Genomic DNA, 17,139 nt, shown 5'->3' with positions numbered 1-17,139 from the left:
GGCAAGGGGCGTCGTTGTTCGACACCAATGGTGTCGAATTCGACACCATTTTTGTTCGACACCAATGGTGTCGAACAAGAGTGTTCTCGAACACTCATATTTGATATACAGGATCCGAAAATATTTTCGGATCATGACTGAATCTATAAAATTTTCATTTTTTATGTATGAATTGAAAAAAGCTCGCAAAATAATAGAGGCAACTGAAGGGAAAATCAAAATACCAGAAAGGAGACATGAGTTTTTAGTTGGTTATCGGTCAGAGAGAGCGTGAACCATTGGACAGATTAGTTTAATTTTAAAAATGCCAGTATTAACACTGATAAAAATCCTCTCCAAAGTAGAGATACCAACTCTCACTTAGGTCTAAAGAGCATTCATCCCTCTCACATAAACAAAAAGGACTTGTAAAATAAATGACAAAAAAAACAATAAAAAAAATAGCCACTGCCACACTCTCACAAATGAGGGACAACCATGGAGGATGATACCATTCCCTATTGAAAGACAGTAAAAAATATAAGAGAGAGCAAATGAAACAATAAACGACAATAGCTTAATCAAACCCTATCCACCTTCATGCACTCAAAACACAACTTTGCAATCACTCTAGTAAATCTCTTTGACTTGAAATTACTTAGTTTATCTATATATCACTTTGTGTTTGATAAATTCAAAAGTGAATCCTTACTCTCTCAATTTTCTTATTAAAAATTAATAAATATGTAAATTATTTTTAGATTTCAGTATTATATTATTAATTTTAATTATAATAAATACTAACACAATAATTTATTTCTTCCGGTCGATTTATCTAGGGCGTTCTCTCGTCTTGTCCCTCTGACAAGTTTCGTCAATTTTCGTTTCTTAATGATCGTACTTATTGACTTAAATTATGGCTGCGAATCAATTGGCGGCTGATGATTCTAAACATATAGCGAAAGACATGGCTAGGTTATCTGTGGAGGATGATGGTGAAGAGGTGGTCGTGATCAGTGAGAATACTGGAGAGGATTTTGATATTTCTTCGTTGTGCTTGATCGGACATTTCTTTACAGAGAGGCTAGTCAACTTCACGACTATGAAACATACATTGGCAGCTCTCATGAAACCTGTTATGGGATTTCGGTTAGGGAGGTCAATGGAGGGGTGTATATTTTTCAGTTTTATCATGCTGTGGATATGAACAGAATTTTAGACATGAGTCCATGATCCTTTAATAACCAGACACTTCTAATGGAGAAAATGGGGGATTTTGAGAACTCCTGTGATGTTCCTCTTAATCATATGTACATGTGGGTGTAGGTGTTCGGTTTGAAGGCTAGTTTTAAATCAGAAAGTGTGGCACCATGCGTAAAGAACTTTAGCCACCATGTCATCGTAGAGTCTACATATTTAAAACAAACAATACATGTTTAAATTTCTGCCTCTTGGGTAAACAAAATGGAGTTCAAATGAATGGTGACCACATATGGTACAGAAGACAGATAGAAAGGAGGGCTCCAAAGGGATAAGGAAGAACAAGATGAAGAACAATGCACACACTATGATTGTGAGAAGTAACAAATCAAGCAGTATAGAAAGTCTAAGGAATTAAACAGTGGAGAAAAAAAGAAACTAACCAATAGTGAAGTCACAGGCAAGGCTGGCTCCAACAACATCCTCACAAGAGTCTCTGAATGGCATTGTTTATCAGGATGTAAGCACATAAAAAGCAAAACCAATGAAAGTACACCAAAAATAGACGTTTCTGCAATCAACAATTACATTGTTTTGAACAAACTAAATAGGCCTAAAGCCAACTAAGCAGCAGAATTCCTCAAGACATTCAAATGTACTCAATCGACATTTTCAGTTTGATTTAAAAATTATCATACGTTTTAAAGTCCATGAGGCCGAACACGCCTCATGAGCCACGGGAGCAGTGCCCACTGCTCCCGTGGCAAGGGGCGTCGTTGTTCGACACCAATGGTGTCGAACAAAGATGTCGTGTGGCAGTTCGACACCATTGATGTCAAACTGCTTCTTGTTCGACACCAATGGTGTCGAACAAGAGTGTTCGGCAGTCATACTGCCGAACACTCAGGTTTGACACAAATGATCCGAAAATATTTTCTTGTTAGTTCGTTGCTTTTTAATTGGACGCGACAATTTTACAAGTGATCAACCACCACCATATATGAAAAGTTTTTAAAATTTTGCCAATATTAACATTCTTCTTCAATGTCGTCCAAGGGATGACACCGACGAAATATCAAAAGTCCTTCAAAGGAATAAGAATTAATTTAGAAGAGAAAAATAATTGAATTTTTTTCTTAATAAATTAACGATAAAAATAAATGAAATGAATGAAAAAAAAAGATAATAACTTTTAATAAATTTTAAAAAATACAGATTAATTTATAAATAATGATAATACTAAAAAAATAAATAGTAAATTTTTTTTTATTTTAATATAAATAATAATTTTTTTAATTTAAATTAATTTTCAGTTTATAATTAATTTAGTAGTAAATTTAACATAAAAATTATTTTATTAATAAAATAAAATTTTAAAAATTATATTCTTTATTATAAAAAAATAATAAATAAAATTATAAATTCTGTCAATATCTCAAAATTTTCACTATAAATTACTCTTATTCTTTATTTTTTAACATTGTATTTTCATATTTACCATATGAATATTTTTCTAGAGTTTAAAATAATTATTAGTAAGATAAAAATATATTTTATTATATATATACTCAAAGTTTACATATTGATATTTAAAATAACACATAATTAAATAATAATAAACAATAGATTAAAAAATAAAACCCATTGAATAAAAAATTGTTAAACCTTTTAATTTGCAAAGATTAGAACATTGAATTTTAAAAAAATTAACAGCAAATTACAATATATATACTATCTTTTAACTCAAGGGGGTAAGCTCTCAAATTTTAACTCAGATGGAAAGAAATTACTAATACCAACAATAATAATAATAATATTCTAATTGATTACAGAAATAAAGTTGGTAGACTAATTTTGAGACGACCTAAACCCCGCTCACTATGAACGGAATCGCCTGAAAAGTAATTTCTTGCAAATCATAGGGGACATAAGGTGTACAGTGAAGAAATAAAATTCAATTTCCAACCACTTAAAACAATACAATTAAGGTCCTGAAAAATTAAAACTCAAAATTTCAGCGTTAGATTCTCATTCCCCTTTGCAAATACGTAAAAGGGATTGCAAAAAATTGCAGGCAAGATACATGTAAGGGAAGCCAAGCCCACAACTCTCTCAGTTCTTGAACAGATAGAAATAAGAAATACACTCAGCTCCCAAATAGAAAGCAACTTACTAGATAGAAGTTGTGGTTAAGCATCACCTTTGCCACTACTGCTTTGAATTTTGAATAACATGTAGATTACTTCACCACATCTTATAATATTGAGTTCTTGAGACCACACACCGCTGCCCATTGAATGCATATTTGATCATTATATCAATGTCGCGAGGATCTTTTTGGTTCGGTGCGACAGTCATGTTCCCAGATAAGACTTCCCCTTCACATATAGTTAACACATCTTCTAGGTACAGAATTGTTTGCTTCCAGTGTGTAGCCCGTGATCTTGGCCCTGCATTGATTTGAGTTCGTCAGAGAAGCATAAAGTCTTCCCCAATATGCTATTCTAAGAATGAAATGTAGACAATGGACAGAGCATTGTTCAGGCACAACACACAACCAACTGGCCGCGTACAATCCCCCACGTACTGTCAAGTTGTCATTCTAACTTTTAACTTTAGACTTGTATTAGTCTCGTGATGACGATGCTCAAAGTAATGAAATGTGTAGTATTTTTGAGGTGACCTTCAAACTCATTGAATTTTACAAAGACAAGCATCTAATCCAAATGACTAGACAAACAGCACATAAAAGCATAAATAAAAAAAAGATTAACCTGTAGAGAAGCCCATTAACTTGCGACATTTGGTAAATGACACATCAAAGTAGGCCACCAAGGCATGGATGTAATCATCCCGCTCAGCCACAAGCTTAAAAGGAACTGTGAAGGAAGCGTCCCCAGAAACCATTTGAGAGATATCCATAATCTGAAATGAGGCGAAGTAAACCAAACGATCACCAAAACAGGGAAGAACACCCAACAAAAGTATAGACCAAAAATTTTTTAAACAAGCATACATCCTTGTCTACATGCACATACGTGTTTTTGGCACACACACAAGTTTATGCATATCCCACCTTGAGGAGCTGGCAGTCTGTGACAATTTGTTTCTGATCAACAGTATCAACAAGAGGTTCCATGATGGCTTGCTTCTTGGTGCAACTCATGTTAAAGCCATACACATTATTCCAAACTGGAGTAGTGTGAGAGCAAAAGGGACCAAACAACCATTACAAAACAAGATCCAATAATTTTTCAGCTTACAGAAACACATGCATAGAAGAGAAGTCTAAGAAAAACTAAAAGCCCCATTCATGGAATTGATATGAGAGAAGAGTCCCAAAACTATCCAAATTTTGGAGCCTAAAGAAAACGACTAAAAAATATACTTGTATGCATTAGAAATTCAAGAGACTCACATTCAATCTTATCTTCTTTGTAGTCTGCATCCTCAATGGCTGTCAAATAAAGGGAAGCTTTGTCTGGTAGAAGAATTCCATCACTGACCTGAAAACCGGCAAAGCACAAGAAAATTTGACACCATTGATTTCTTATATCAAAGAACTACAATTGATATAACAATGTTCTGCAAAGTCAGAGAATAAAGTGAAAAATGAAATACAACTTACAAGCCATTTATCTCGTGCATAGAGGACCGTGTTTAACATATTTTCATACAATAGAAAATATCCCATCCACTCTGAAATTATAATATCTACTTTAGCAACTGGTAGCTCAATTTCTTCAATCTTTCCCTTCAAAACCGTTACAACTGTAACAATATTTTATTTAAGAAAAAAAGGGCAGAGTCACCGACTACTTTGAAGGAATATAGAAAGACAGTAGAATTAGCAAAACATCATAACACAAACATATTACCTTCTGAAAAACCATTTGATTCAACTATTTCTTTTGCCATGTCAGCCATGTCTGAGCACTCAACCTGAAAATGGAAAAGCAGGCAACCACATTTAATATAAAAAAACACATGACAAAAACACAAAATATGACATGCCTAATCGTAGCATCTTGATTGAAACAATTCCTTGCTGAATAGAAGAAAGGAAAGAAGTGAACACATACCGCATAAACATGTGCAGCCCCAGCTTTTGCACAAAATAGGGACAGAATTCCAGTTCCAGCGCCAACATCAAGTACTATTTTATTCTTAAATAGAAACTTATTCTGATAAATAACATTTTGATAAGTTTTAGTTCTCACTACATCCTTCAGCATTTCCTGCAATGTAAATGTGGTCAAGGGAATATCAGTTGGTAACTAATTTTATGTAACAAGGGGGAAATGCATCGCACAAAATAAATCAATTCCATAATTACTCAAGAATTCCAGATCTCACAATTTAAAAAGTCATCTAGATGCAGCACGGTAGAAAATATTGAAATAATACAGATGCATGAATTTGAAACAACTCAAACAACAGATTTGCAAGGACAAGATATTCATCTTTAAACTCAATAATAATTTAAAACGTGGTTTTCATCCTGTGCGCGGGAGAATCATTGATTTTGGAGTGGTTTCTGTGAGGTCAAATGGATGCTACTCTTGCTAGCATAAACCTACAAATCCTTAGGCGTTACGAGTGCATGACCATTTTGTAAACACATGCTCCCATAAAAGCTACTCCCAATTCAAACTAAAATAAAAAGAAAACACATAAATAAGGAGTTCAAGAAATCATCCATTTGAAGTAGCAAGAGATGATATTTTGAGCGCAGGGGCAACCCACTTACTTCGTGAATACCTGTGAACACAAAAACAGAATAAACAAATTTTAGTTTTTTGCGAAGTTATGCTCATCTACCTTTTTCTCAAAAACCGTAAGGCCAAAATACATTTCTATACCCAGTATACTATGCATTCTAAAAGCCAAAATAGACCCATTTGAAGAACATCCAGAGTTTCACTGAGTACAACTTGACATTACATTTAAAACTTTATGAATCAAGATGAGCTATAATATAAATATTTCATTAACTAACAGGTGTAAAGCTTGAAACTTTCACTCAATTGGAACATCGTATAAATATCTATTTCGAGCCGAGCTATAAACTTAAAGCAAAACGAAATGCAGTTCGCGTTTTAGTAATGAATAAATAGCATCTAATCAGGGCCTTGCTTTCCTAAAATTTCATCTCAGCAAGAAAAAATAGAAAAAAAAAAAACAAATTAAATAAGGAGCAGAGGATGATATAGTTACCAAAGTGAGAATAGGAATCGAAGTAATAATCGGCACTAGTCTTATCACCATCACCATCGACAAAGGAGACATCGGGCTCGCACATGGAGTCGTCCTCCATAGCCATAACTTTGTCGCCGGCTACAGTTGACTCGTCACGTTTTGAGCTATCTGTTGTCAGCTCTTCGTCTTCATCTTGGAATCGAATCTTGGTGCCCTGGTATTGCGCATTAGGGAAGCCCATTGAGCCCTGATTGTTACTAGTGCTGTTCTTTCGATGGCCCATTCTGTAGATTAGGGTTTTGGCTCTGGAGGCGGGAGCGGGAAATTAGGGTTTATGTATTAACGTATGGGTTATGGAATTTTAATGCTGAAAGTTAGAAGGTAAGTTGTCATGGGAATTTTCTTTTTTAAACAAAAAGATAATATTTGACTTTATTTCTTTTTAAGGGAAATTGAGGAGGATGAGTAAAATAATATTTAATTTTAAAATGTGAAATTTTAATTTCCAATTAAATTTATATTTAAATTATTATTATTTTTTTAGTGTAAAAGAGAGTTTATATTTATTTTCTAAGAATATTGAGTAGTCTTGAAATTGATGAAAAATTTAAATCGAATTTAATTTTTATTTTGATGTCTAAATGAAAATTTATGATAATTTAAAAAAAAAGATTTATAAATATATGATTTTCAAAAATATGATAAAAATTAAAAGTATGTTATAAAATTCAAAGTAAAAATTTCACTGAGATTAATTTTATATTTTAATTATTTTTTTATATATTTTTATAATTTTATATATTATAAATTATTTTTAAATAATTTTTTTTATTATTTAACACACTTTATTATTTTTCAAAAATTTTAATAAATTTCTAACGTTTCATTCCATTATTTTATCTTAACCAATTTTATCTTAACCAAATATTATTAGTTAAAATTTTTAGTGAAATTTAATTAGTCTTATGTTAAATATCAAAACAAAAAAATTTAGTGGTTAAATCATATTCCAACGCCAGACACAATATCTATAAATCGGTAAATATTATAACAAATAATTGAATCGATATTAAAAATTATAGATTTACAATCAACTATTATTAAATTTAAATATGAAAAATCAGCCAAAGTAGTATTGCAAATTGCATTTACTACTGACTATGAATCAGAATCAAAAAATCACATTTGACCAAAATCTCGAAAATAACTTAAGATTTTCTCAAATTGCCAAAACTTTCACAATTTTCCCTGTGAAAAATCCTGAAAACCGTCAAGGTTGGGCTGCTACAAAAACACCATTTTCATCTCTAACCACTACACCAATGCCAATAAACCCCAAGCTAGACCCAACAGAAGCATTCACATTCAATTTAATGCAACCTTGAGTCAGGACGTTGCCAGGACCTACTAGAAACATTGCTGCCATTCTGTTGAACTAAAGGCGTTGCTGCTGCTCGCCATTCTTGAAGATATCTCATAGACAAAGAATAAACTTGCTGTGGGGACTTGAATTTATGCTCCCACACAATCAAGTTTCGATTATACCATAAGCTCCAGCATATCATTATCATCTTTGTTGCATTTTCCACGCCAACACTCACAAACACAACCCGAAACCAATCTGAAAAACATTGCAGCCCCGTACTTTGCCAACCCATATCAGATAATATCCACACGCTTCTAGCAAAATGGACATTGACACTCCCTCTCTTTATAAACACTTGTATTTTTTTCGGTGTTTCATGTTCTTGAGTACTTTATCTATTATTTAATTTTTGTATGTATAATTAAGTAATAACTCACCTTTTCTCCTTCCTCCTTTCTAAAATCCATGGCTGGTAAAATAAATTTGAGCCTCTCTCTCAAACCAACCCAATAGACCTATGAGGAGATGAGACTAATGTAATGTGAAAAGCTAATAAGAGAAATGAAATCGATGCAAATGGAATTTTTTTGTCAACTCGAAAGAGTAGAGGTTAACGGTGGCGATAGACATGGATGATGTAGAACACTAGAAAATGTGTTAGTCTCCCCTTCTCAATGACTCAATTAGCTCTTTCCTTCATGGTTTCGCTCTCTTCTCCATGGTAGCCACTCCATTGTGCATGTAATCAGTTTCTTAATATTAATATTTGGATGATTTTACAGCCTAAGATAGTTAAAAAGCTTTTAGTGTGAATAGAATAAGTCAATTTGGATTAGATTAGACTTTATCTTTTGGTCCTAATAATGATTTTATTATTTTAATAAATTTTAATATTATCATTGTACATTAAAAATGGTATAATTGAATGGTTGATAAAAAAAATTGTCATTTAATTAAAATAATAATTATTTTTTAATTTATTAAAAAATAAAATAAAATTAAAATTATGAGATAAATAGAGTAATATTATTAAATTATTAAATATCTATGATAAAAAGTTTGCTAAAATTAGTGAAAATATGAATAATTGTTGAACAAATTAATAAAATTACAATAAAAAATTAATTTTAAAAAATACCATTAAATTATGTGCTGCAATTACATTTCTGATTTATGAATACATAGAGCAACAAATATTTTATCCTAAGAGTGTCTCTGTCCCCCTTCTCCGATGAAGTAGCTGAGCAGCTGCATGTAATATGGGACCTTGCGGAGGCAGGTTCCAGAGTTTCCGGGCGCCGTCGACACGTGGACGATCTTCTGCCACGCATACGTGTGCTTAATTAGACTGGTCGCAAGCAGTTGGCATGGACGTATGGCTTATTTTTAAAAAATAAAATAAAACAAAACGTGGCTTTGTTATAATTTTAATTTTTAATTTTTAATTTTAATTGTTTTGTTCATTGACACATGTTGTGACACATTATACTGTTTAGTTGATTATTTGTAATAGAATATTATTATTTAAATTTTATAATATATATGAAAAAATTTATCTATTAATTTTAATTATTAAATATATTATATAGATAAATTTATATAATATAAAAAATATTAATAATTGAATATTAATTTTAAAAAAACACAGTAAAATGTAGATAATTTTAAAAAATTTTAGTAATTAGATTTTGACATTGAAATTTATTTTTTTTAACTTTTTAATAGTTAAATTTATGAAAAATTAATTAATAAAATTTTTAAAATTTTAAGATATTTTTAATATATTTTTATAAAATTAAAGTAATTAATAAATTTTTCATATTATAATTTTTTTTAAATAAAATTAAAAATTAGAAGAGTAAAATATCAAATCTCTCAAATTTATTCATATGCCCTTACCATGAGATTAGAAATTGGAAGAGTAAAATCTCAAATCTCTCAAATTTACTCATATGCTCTTACCATTAAACTAAATATGTGAGTGCTTTATATTATAAAGATTAATTGATAATTTTTTATTAAAATTTATTGCGTTAATAAAATGTCATGGGTGAATAATTAAAAAATAACAATTAAATATATCATTCATGATTAAAATTATTTTTTTTCTTATATATTTTTTAATGTATAGAAGGGTGATTTAATGTGAATATTTATAAAAATAATTTGTTTAAATAAATTATGAGAAACAAAAGAGAAAAAATTTCATATAAAGATTATAAGTTTTTTAAAAATATTTATGTATATAGAAAATTTTACTTTAAATGTGAAGTATTTTAAAGAAATATTTTTTTAAAAAAAATTAAAATTAATAGAATTATATTATAAAAAAATGAATCCTGTGGCACGAGTGTTGATTCAGGTACAGAAATTATCTCTGATAAAAATTATTATTTTTTAAATATTAATAAAATATATTTATTTAAAAAAGTATTTTCAATTATTATAAATAGATGGTAAGATATATCTGTTTGAGAAAATAACTCCAACAATTATAAATAATTAATCTGAGGTCTATATATTCTTTCTTTTCTCTCTTACATTTTTAATTTTAATTTTTTTAAAAACATAACAGAATTATTATATGTAATTTTTTTAATTTTATTATATTTTGAATGTCTATTATCACAATTTTACATGACAATGCTCCTAAAAGAAAAATATTATCTTTCATATTCTAAACTCAGTTTATATACTCACTGTTTTAATATATTTTAGATTTTGAATAAAAAAATTTTATATAAATTAATAATAAAAAATAATAATAAAATTTATATGAAATTTTATATATTTAATAAGAATTTAAACCAACATCTGAAATATTATTCGATTTAAAAGGAAAATAAATGAGAAGAAAAAAAAAAGTGGCGGTGGAAGAAACAAAAATTCATGTATAAAAGGATAATTCATTAATGGCGTGGAATTATTAATATGGTATTAAGGTCAAAAGTCAAAATAACAATTGGGATGTTAGATGCTTTAACAACTAAAGCACCATCATTAATAATAAATAAATAAATAAATAGAATATTTCTCAACCTTCACGAAATTTCCAAAATAGAACAGCTGGTATTATGCTTATTTTTAACTACGAAAATTTTTTCTAGAACCAGTAAAAGGAAATGAAACTAATATAAATCATAAATAAAATTTTTAAAAATTATTAAAATTTAGTTTGCTTTTTTTTTAATGTATTTCAGGCAATTTATAATTGAAAGAGGGTTTAAATCGATTGTTGATTCAAAAAACAATCAATCCAACTCAATTTAAATTCACAAGAACAATCCAATCCATAACTCAGAGCCCCAACTAAATCAAAACTAAATCTCAAAAATGTTACATAAAATTTAATGCAATGCATATTCAGTTATATCATCCATCGTCGTTAACACCGATCAATAAAGAAATGAAACCAGACCAATCACCACTACAATAATTGACTCATTACAACAACTATAACTAATGGACATTAAAAAGCACAATATTAAACATGCATGCATCAAAATTAAAGAAGAAAAATTCTCAAAAGCAAAATAAGAGTTTTTTTTCAATTCATACATAAAAAATGAAAATTTTATAGATTCAGTCAGGATCCGAAAATATTTTTAAATTTTGTGTGTCGAACAAAAAGCAGTTCGACAACAATGGTGGCATCTTTGTTCGACACCAATGGTGTCGAACAACGACGCCCCTTGCCACGGGAGCACTGCTTCCGTGGCTCATGAGGCGTGGCCTGATTTAAAGCCCATTCTCCTCTGAGTTTGCTTTCTTCTTCCAGTTTCTTCTCCTTCTCCATACTTTCCAGTTTCTTCTCCTTCTTTGCTTTCTTCTTCCAGTTTCTTCTCCTTCTCCATACTTTCTGTAAACAATTTTTTCTCAGTTCCAGCGTCTGCACCACCGTAAGGTATTTTTTTTTTAATTTTGCATTTTAATATTTTTTTATATTTTACATGTAAAAATAAAATAAGATTATAAAATAAAATTTTATACAAAATTTTAATTTATTATATGTATAAAAAAGTTAAAGGAAAATTATTTTTTTGTGCTAAAATTTAATTATATTATTGTTAAATGTTAAAAAATGAAAATTAGAGGTATTTGAGTTTTTAAATTTTTTTTTAAATAATTTTTGTATGTAAGTTGTTATAATTTTAAAAAATTTATTAATTAATTATTAAATTTGTAAGAAATTAAAAAAATTAATATTTGTATATAAGATATTAACAAGTTAAATTTTTGAAAAATTATAATCGCCCATAAAATATAAAATTAAATAAAAAAATTTTTAATCTTTTTTTATATACATATATAAAAAAAATAATTTAAAAAATAAATAAAAGTAATCAAATATAATCCAGACATAGATTTTTAAAAGTATATTATTTTAAAATCTTGAAAATGATAGTTTAAAGAATTAATTGTTTTTTAAAGAATAATAATTTAAATTCATAAAATTTATCATCAGTCTTTTTTTTATGTAATTATTTTAAAATTATTATTAATTTTATTTTTTATTATAATAATAATTAAATTGATTAGTATTAATTATATTTTATGTTTTAGTTTTTATTTTTATTTTTTAATAATTTATGAAATATAATTTTTTAAGATAAATATAATTAACAAGTTAATAAAATTTAATGTTTTTTAATAATATTATAAATTAATTTTTTAAAAATTATCATACGTTTTAAAGTCCATGAGGCCGAACACGCCTCATAAGCCACTGGAGCAGTGCCCACTGCTCCCGTGGCAAGGGGCGTCGTTGTTCGACACCAATGGTGTCGAACAAAGATGTCGCGTGGCAGTTCGACACTATTGATGTCGAACTGCTTTTTGTTCGACACCAATGGTGTCGAACAAGAGTGTTCGGCAGTATGACTGCCGAACACTCAGATTTGACACACAGGATCCGAAAATATTTTCGAATCCTGACTGAATCTATAAAATTTTCATTTTTTATGTATGAATTGAAAAAAGCTCGCAAAATAATAGAGGCAAAATCAAAATACGAGAAAGGAGACATGAGTTTTTAGTTGGTTATCGGTCAGAGAAAGCGTGAACCATTGGACAGATTAGTTTAATTTTAAAAATGCCAGCATTAACACTGATAAAAATCCTCTCCAAAGTAGAGATACCAACTCTCACTTAGGTCTAAAGAGCATTCATCCCTCTCACATAAACAAAAAGGACTTGTAAAATAAATGACAAAAAAAACAATAAAAAAAATAGCCACTGCCACACTCTCACAAATGAGGGACAACCATGGAGGATGATACCATTCCCTATTGAAAGACAGTAAAAAATATAAGAGAGAGCAAATGAAACAATAAACGACAATAGCTTAATCAAACCCTATCCACCTTCATGCACTCAAAACACAACTTTGCAATCACTCTAGTAAATCTCTTTGACTTGAAATTACTTAGTTTATCTATATATCACTTTGTGTTTGATAAATTCAAAAGTGAATCCTTACTCTCTCAATTTTCTTATTAAAAATTAATAAATATGTAAATTATTTTTAGATTTCAGTATTATATTATTAATTTTAATTATAATAAATACTAACACAATAATTTATTTCTTCCGGTCGATTTATCTAGGGCGTTCTCTCGTCTTGTCCCTCTGACAAGTTTCGTCAATTTTCGTTTCTTAATGATTATTGATCGTACTTATTGACTTAAATTATGGCTGCGAATCAATTGGCGGCTGATGATACTAAACATATAGCGAAAGACATGGCTAGGTTATCTGTGGAGGATGATGGTGAAGAGGTTGTCGTGATCAGTGAGAATACTGGAGAGGATTTTGATATTTCTTCGTTGTGCTTGATCGGACATTTCTTTACAGAGAGGCTAGTCAACTTCACGACTATGAAACATACATTGGCAGCTCTCATGAAACCTGTTATGGGATTTCGGTTAGGGAGGTCAATGGAGGGGTGTATATTTTTCAGTTTTATCATGCTGTGGATATGAACAGAATTTTAGACAGGAGTCCATGGTCCTTTAATAACCAGACACTTCTAATGGAGAAAATGGGGGATTTTGAGAACTCCTGTGATGTTCCTCTTAATCATATGTACATGTGGGTGAAGGTGTTCGGTTTGAAGGCTAGTTTTAAATCAGACAGTGTGGCACCATGCGTAAAGAACTTTAGCCACCATGTCATCGTAGAGTCTACATATTTAAAACAAACAATACATGTTTAAATTTCTGCCTCTTGGGTAAACAAAATGGAGTTCAAATAAATGGTGACCACATATGGTACAGAAGACAGATAGAAAGGAGGGCTCCAAAGGGATAAGGAAGAACAAGATGAAGAACAATGCACACACTATGATTGTGAGAAGTAACAAATCAAGCAGTATAGAAAGTCTAAGGAATTAAACAGTGGAGAAAAAAAGAAACTAACCAATAGTGAAGTCACAGGCAAGGCTGGCTCCAACAGCATCCTCACAAGAGTCTCTGAATGGCATTGTTTATCAGGATGTAAGCACATAAAAAGCAAAACCAATGAAAGTACACCAAAAATAGACGTTTCTGCAATCAACAATTACATTGTTTTGAACAAACTAAATAGGCCTAAAGCCAACTAAGCAGCAGAATTCCTCAAGACATTCAAATGTACTCAATCGACATTTTCAGTTTGATTTAAATTCTATACCATTCACCTATGCCAAAAACCAAAATATAATAAGAGGCAAAATTATCCTTTACCAGTTTGTAAAAAATAACTCAAAATTCAAACTAAAGATTAAACTACACTAACCGAAGAAGTAGAAGCTCTGTAACCCAGTTATTGAGCCAACAATCCAACTTCTCAGTTCCTTCTCCAGCGCTTCCCCTCGATTCCCTATTCGTGAAAACCTCAGAAATAACAACTCCAGCCAAGTTTGCAACTGTTGACCCTCCAACACTAATCTCTTTATATATCTCATCACTCGAGAGGTAAAAAACCCTTCAAGCCGTCGTTCCCATCAATCCAGAGACTAGCCAAATCTAAAAACGATACACTCAAATTTGAATCACTTTCCTTACTGACATCCTTACCACAACACACACTTACATATCCAATAATCTCCCCAATCAAAGACTTGGCCTCCTTAGCAGCTTTCTTCACTCTCCTAGCTCCCAAATCTTTGCCCAATAACTCAACAACCAAATTATAAACTTGGAAAACAACAGGAGCTAGCAATGCTATGCTTTTCGAAGCACTACACGGACCTGAGCATCTCGAAATAAGTTGAAACAGTTCCTTTACAATCAGAATATGATCTGAAAGATCCTGGTTTGCTTTTTTTCGGCTCCTGAAGGACAAAGCAGAGTAGATCCAGATCGTTTCTATAGGAGGATCAACTTTCGATTGCATTAATCGGTAGAATACATTGATGAAATGAGACAAATTTAATGTTTCTTTGTGTATTTCATCTACGAGTTGTTGCATTGATTGGTGGAATGCGAGCCCATAATTTTCCTCGATAAAAGGAATGGGTTTCGAAGACGAGGCCATGCTGATTCTTGAAAATTAGGAATTCGAAGAGCAACTCTGCCCAGTCAAACCCGTAAGTAATGGCCTCGTAGGGTTTTAGCACAACAGAAACGATGGCGTTTTGCATGGAATTACAATGATTTTACTTTTATATATCTATTTGATGAAACTTATGACTTAAGCATTACCTGTTTAATGAGAAAATAAATTCAAAAATTTTGTGATAATTTCATCTCTATAGTTTTAATTTTTATAATAATTTAATTTTTATATTTTAAATATTTATAATAATTTAATCTTTTAATTAGGTATAATTTTTCAATTTATAATTAATTAATAATAAATTTAAGGGAAAGAATTTTTATTAACAAAATAAAAAATAAAAAATTAAATTATTTACTTTTAAAAATTATCTTAAATTTCTGTTATTTAATTGTAAATTACTCTATTTTTTTAACACTTTATTTTCGTATTTACCATATGAATTTTTTCTACAAATTAAAATAACTATTAATAAGATAATAACATATAAATTAATTATTATAATTCTATTTTATTTTATTTTATTTTTAAAAAAATCTCTTTTATTATTTAATAAAATTTAATATTTTTAAATTAAATATAATTAAAAAATTAATAAAAAATTATTTTTTTAAAATATGTGTGAAGAAATAAAGTGAATAAAAATTATGAGATGAAATAAATATTAATTATTATTATATTTATTATTTAAATAATTATTTAAAAAATTCTAATATAATAAATATTAGTTAAGTTAAAAGTTGAAAATATCATTATAGAAAATACATATTAAACAAAATATTAAATATATTCATAATTTTTATACATAAAAAACTGTGATAAATAGGTTAAAATTAATTGTGATTGTGATTCCTAATGCATATCTTGGATCCTATGAGTCGAAATATTTACGAGCAAAACCTTCAGGAAATTTGTATAGCCTGCCTGTATTCTGAAGTCTGAATTAACACCGATTCTGCCACCTTCCATACCATATATATAGATATACAGCTTATGCAGAAGAGACACCGAGTTCGTATTTGCAATTCCGAGCTACAAAAACTCCTGTGTGATTGTCAGCTAAGAGAGTCATGGCTAAACATAAAAGCAAGTTTTGTTGAGTTTAAAAAAGATTTAGTTTAAAAGATTGATTAAAATATGGCATGTTCTTTAGTTAAAAATTTTTTTTAAAAAAATAAAAAAATAAAAAATAAAGAAGAAAAAAACATAATGGCTGTGCTTTGATTGCATTAGCTATATTTTTACTTTTATTGTATACATTATTAAATTTAATAAGTCTATTTATAATAAAAAAATAATAAATTAATTACATTTTTATTAGTTACAACTATAAAATTTAAACAATCTATAAAATTTTAAAAATATTTAAATTTAATTTTCAAAGAAATATTATTATTTCCAACAGTTCTCGCAGATTTAGCGACTTTATTGGTAGTATCAACGTGGGTGCCAATCTCTCTTTCAGCCAAGAGACCTGTTTTTAGTGCAAGAAAATAAGAACTCTTAAATTGAAACTTTAATTAATGCACAAATCAATAATATCGATAATAACAATCTCAAATCAAACTAACTACTTAATATTAAATAAATATAAAATATATTCAAAATTCAAAATTAAATTTTAATAAAAATTAAAAAATATAAAGATTATCGATGGATATTATGAAATCACTCGAATTTCTATTCTAGTATAATATATTAATAAAATTCATAACAATTTATATAAAGTAGTTTTTATTATAAAATTAAAGAAAAATTCACTGCAATAATTTAGTCATCGTAGAAACTCACACTTCACTTATTATAACATAATTGAATATATATCCACTAAAAATAAAAAATCTTCCATTTACAATAAA

The 17,139-nt window shown here is 29.2% G+C and overlaps 1 protein-coding gene across 5 annotated transcripts; it reads right to left on the bottom strand.

Moving 5' to 3' along the window:
* Positions 1 to 271: 271 nt before the first annotated feature.
* On the bottom strand, positions 272 to 15,301 carry LOC110608304 (probable protein arginine N-methyltransferase 1.2). Of its 5 annotated transcripts, XR_006350217.1 has the most exons (11): positions 6,397 to 6,719; positions 5,930 to 5,940; positions 5,262 to 5,417; positions 5,058 to 5,121; positions 4,808 to 4,950; positions 4,598 to 4,685; positions 4,256 to 4,371; positions 3,954 to 4,104; positions 3,353 to 3,629; positions 1,623 to 1,675; positions 272 to 497 (listed from the first exon to the last, which is right to left on the bottom strand). XR_006350217.1 is itself a non-coding variant. In XM_043955026.1 (9 exons), exons 1-9 carry the CDS (start codon positions 6,659 to 6,661, stop codon positions 3,424 to 3,426), a joined length of 1,200 nt encoding a protein of 399 aa, XP_043810961.1. In that variant the 5' UTR covers positions 6,662 to 6,719; the 3' UTR covers positions 3,115 to 3,423. The 5 variants fall into 5 exon arrangements, 1 of the variants encoding a protein (XP_043810961.1); XR_006350218.1 differs by lacking the exons at positions 272 to 497; positions 5,930 to 5,940; positions 6,397 to 6,719 and adding exons at positions 14,162 to 14,214; positions 14,519 to 15,301 and having other exon boundaries at positions 1,527 to 1,675; XR_006350216.1 differs by lacking the exon at positions 272 to 497 and having other exon boundaries at positions 1,527 to 1,675.
* Between the last annotated feature and the right edge of the window lie 1,838 nt (positions 15,302 to 17,139).

This window comes from Manihot esculenta, chromosome 3 (assembly GCF_001659605.2).
Source record: "Manihot esculenta cultivar AM560-2 chromosome 3, M.esculenta_v8, whole genome shotgun sequence".
In the NCBI taxonomy this organism is placed as follows: domain Eukaryota; kingdom Viridiplantae; phylum Streptophyta; class Magnoliopsida; order Malpighiales; family Euphorbiaceae; genus Manihot; species Manihot esculenta.
Note: the sequence above shows the minus strand (reverse complement) of the source record. Positions and strands in the feature narration are given on the sequence as shown.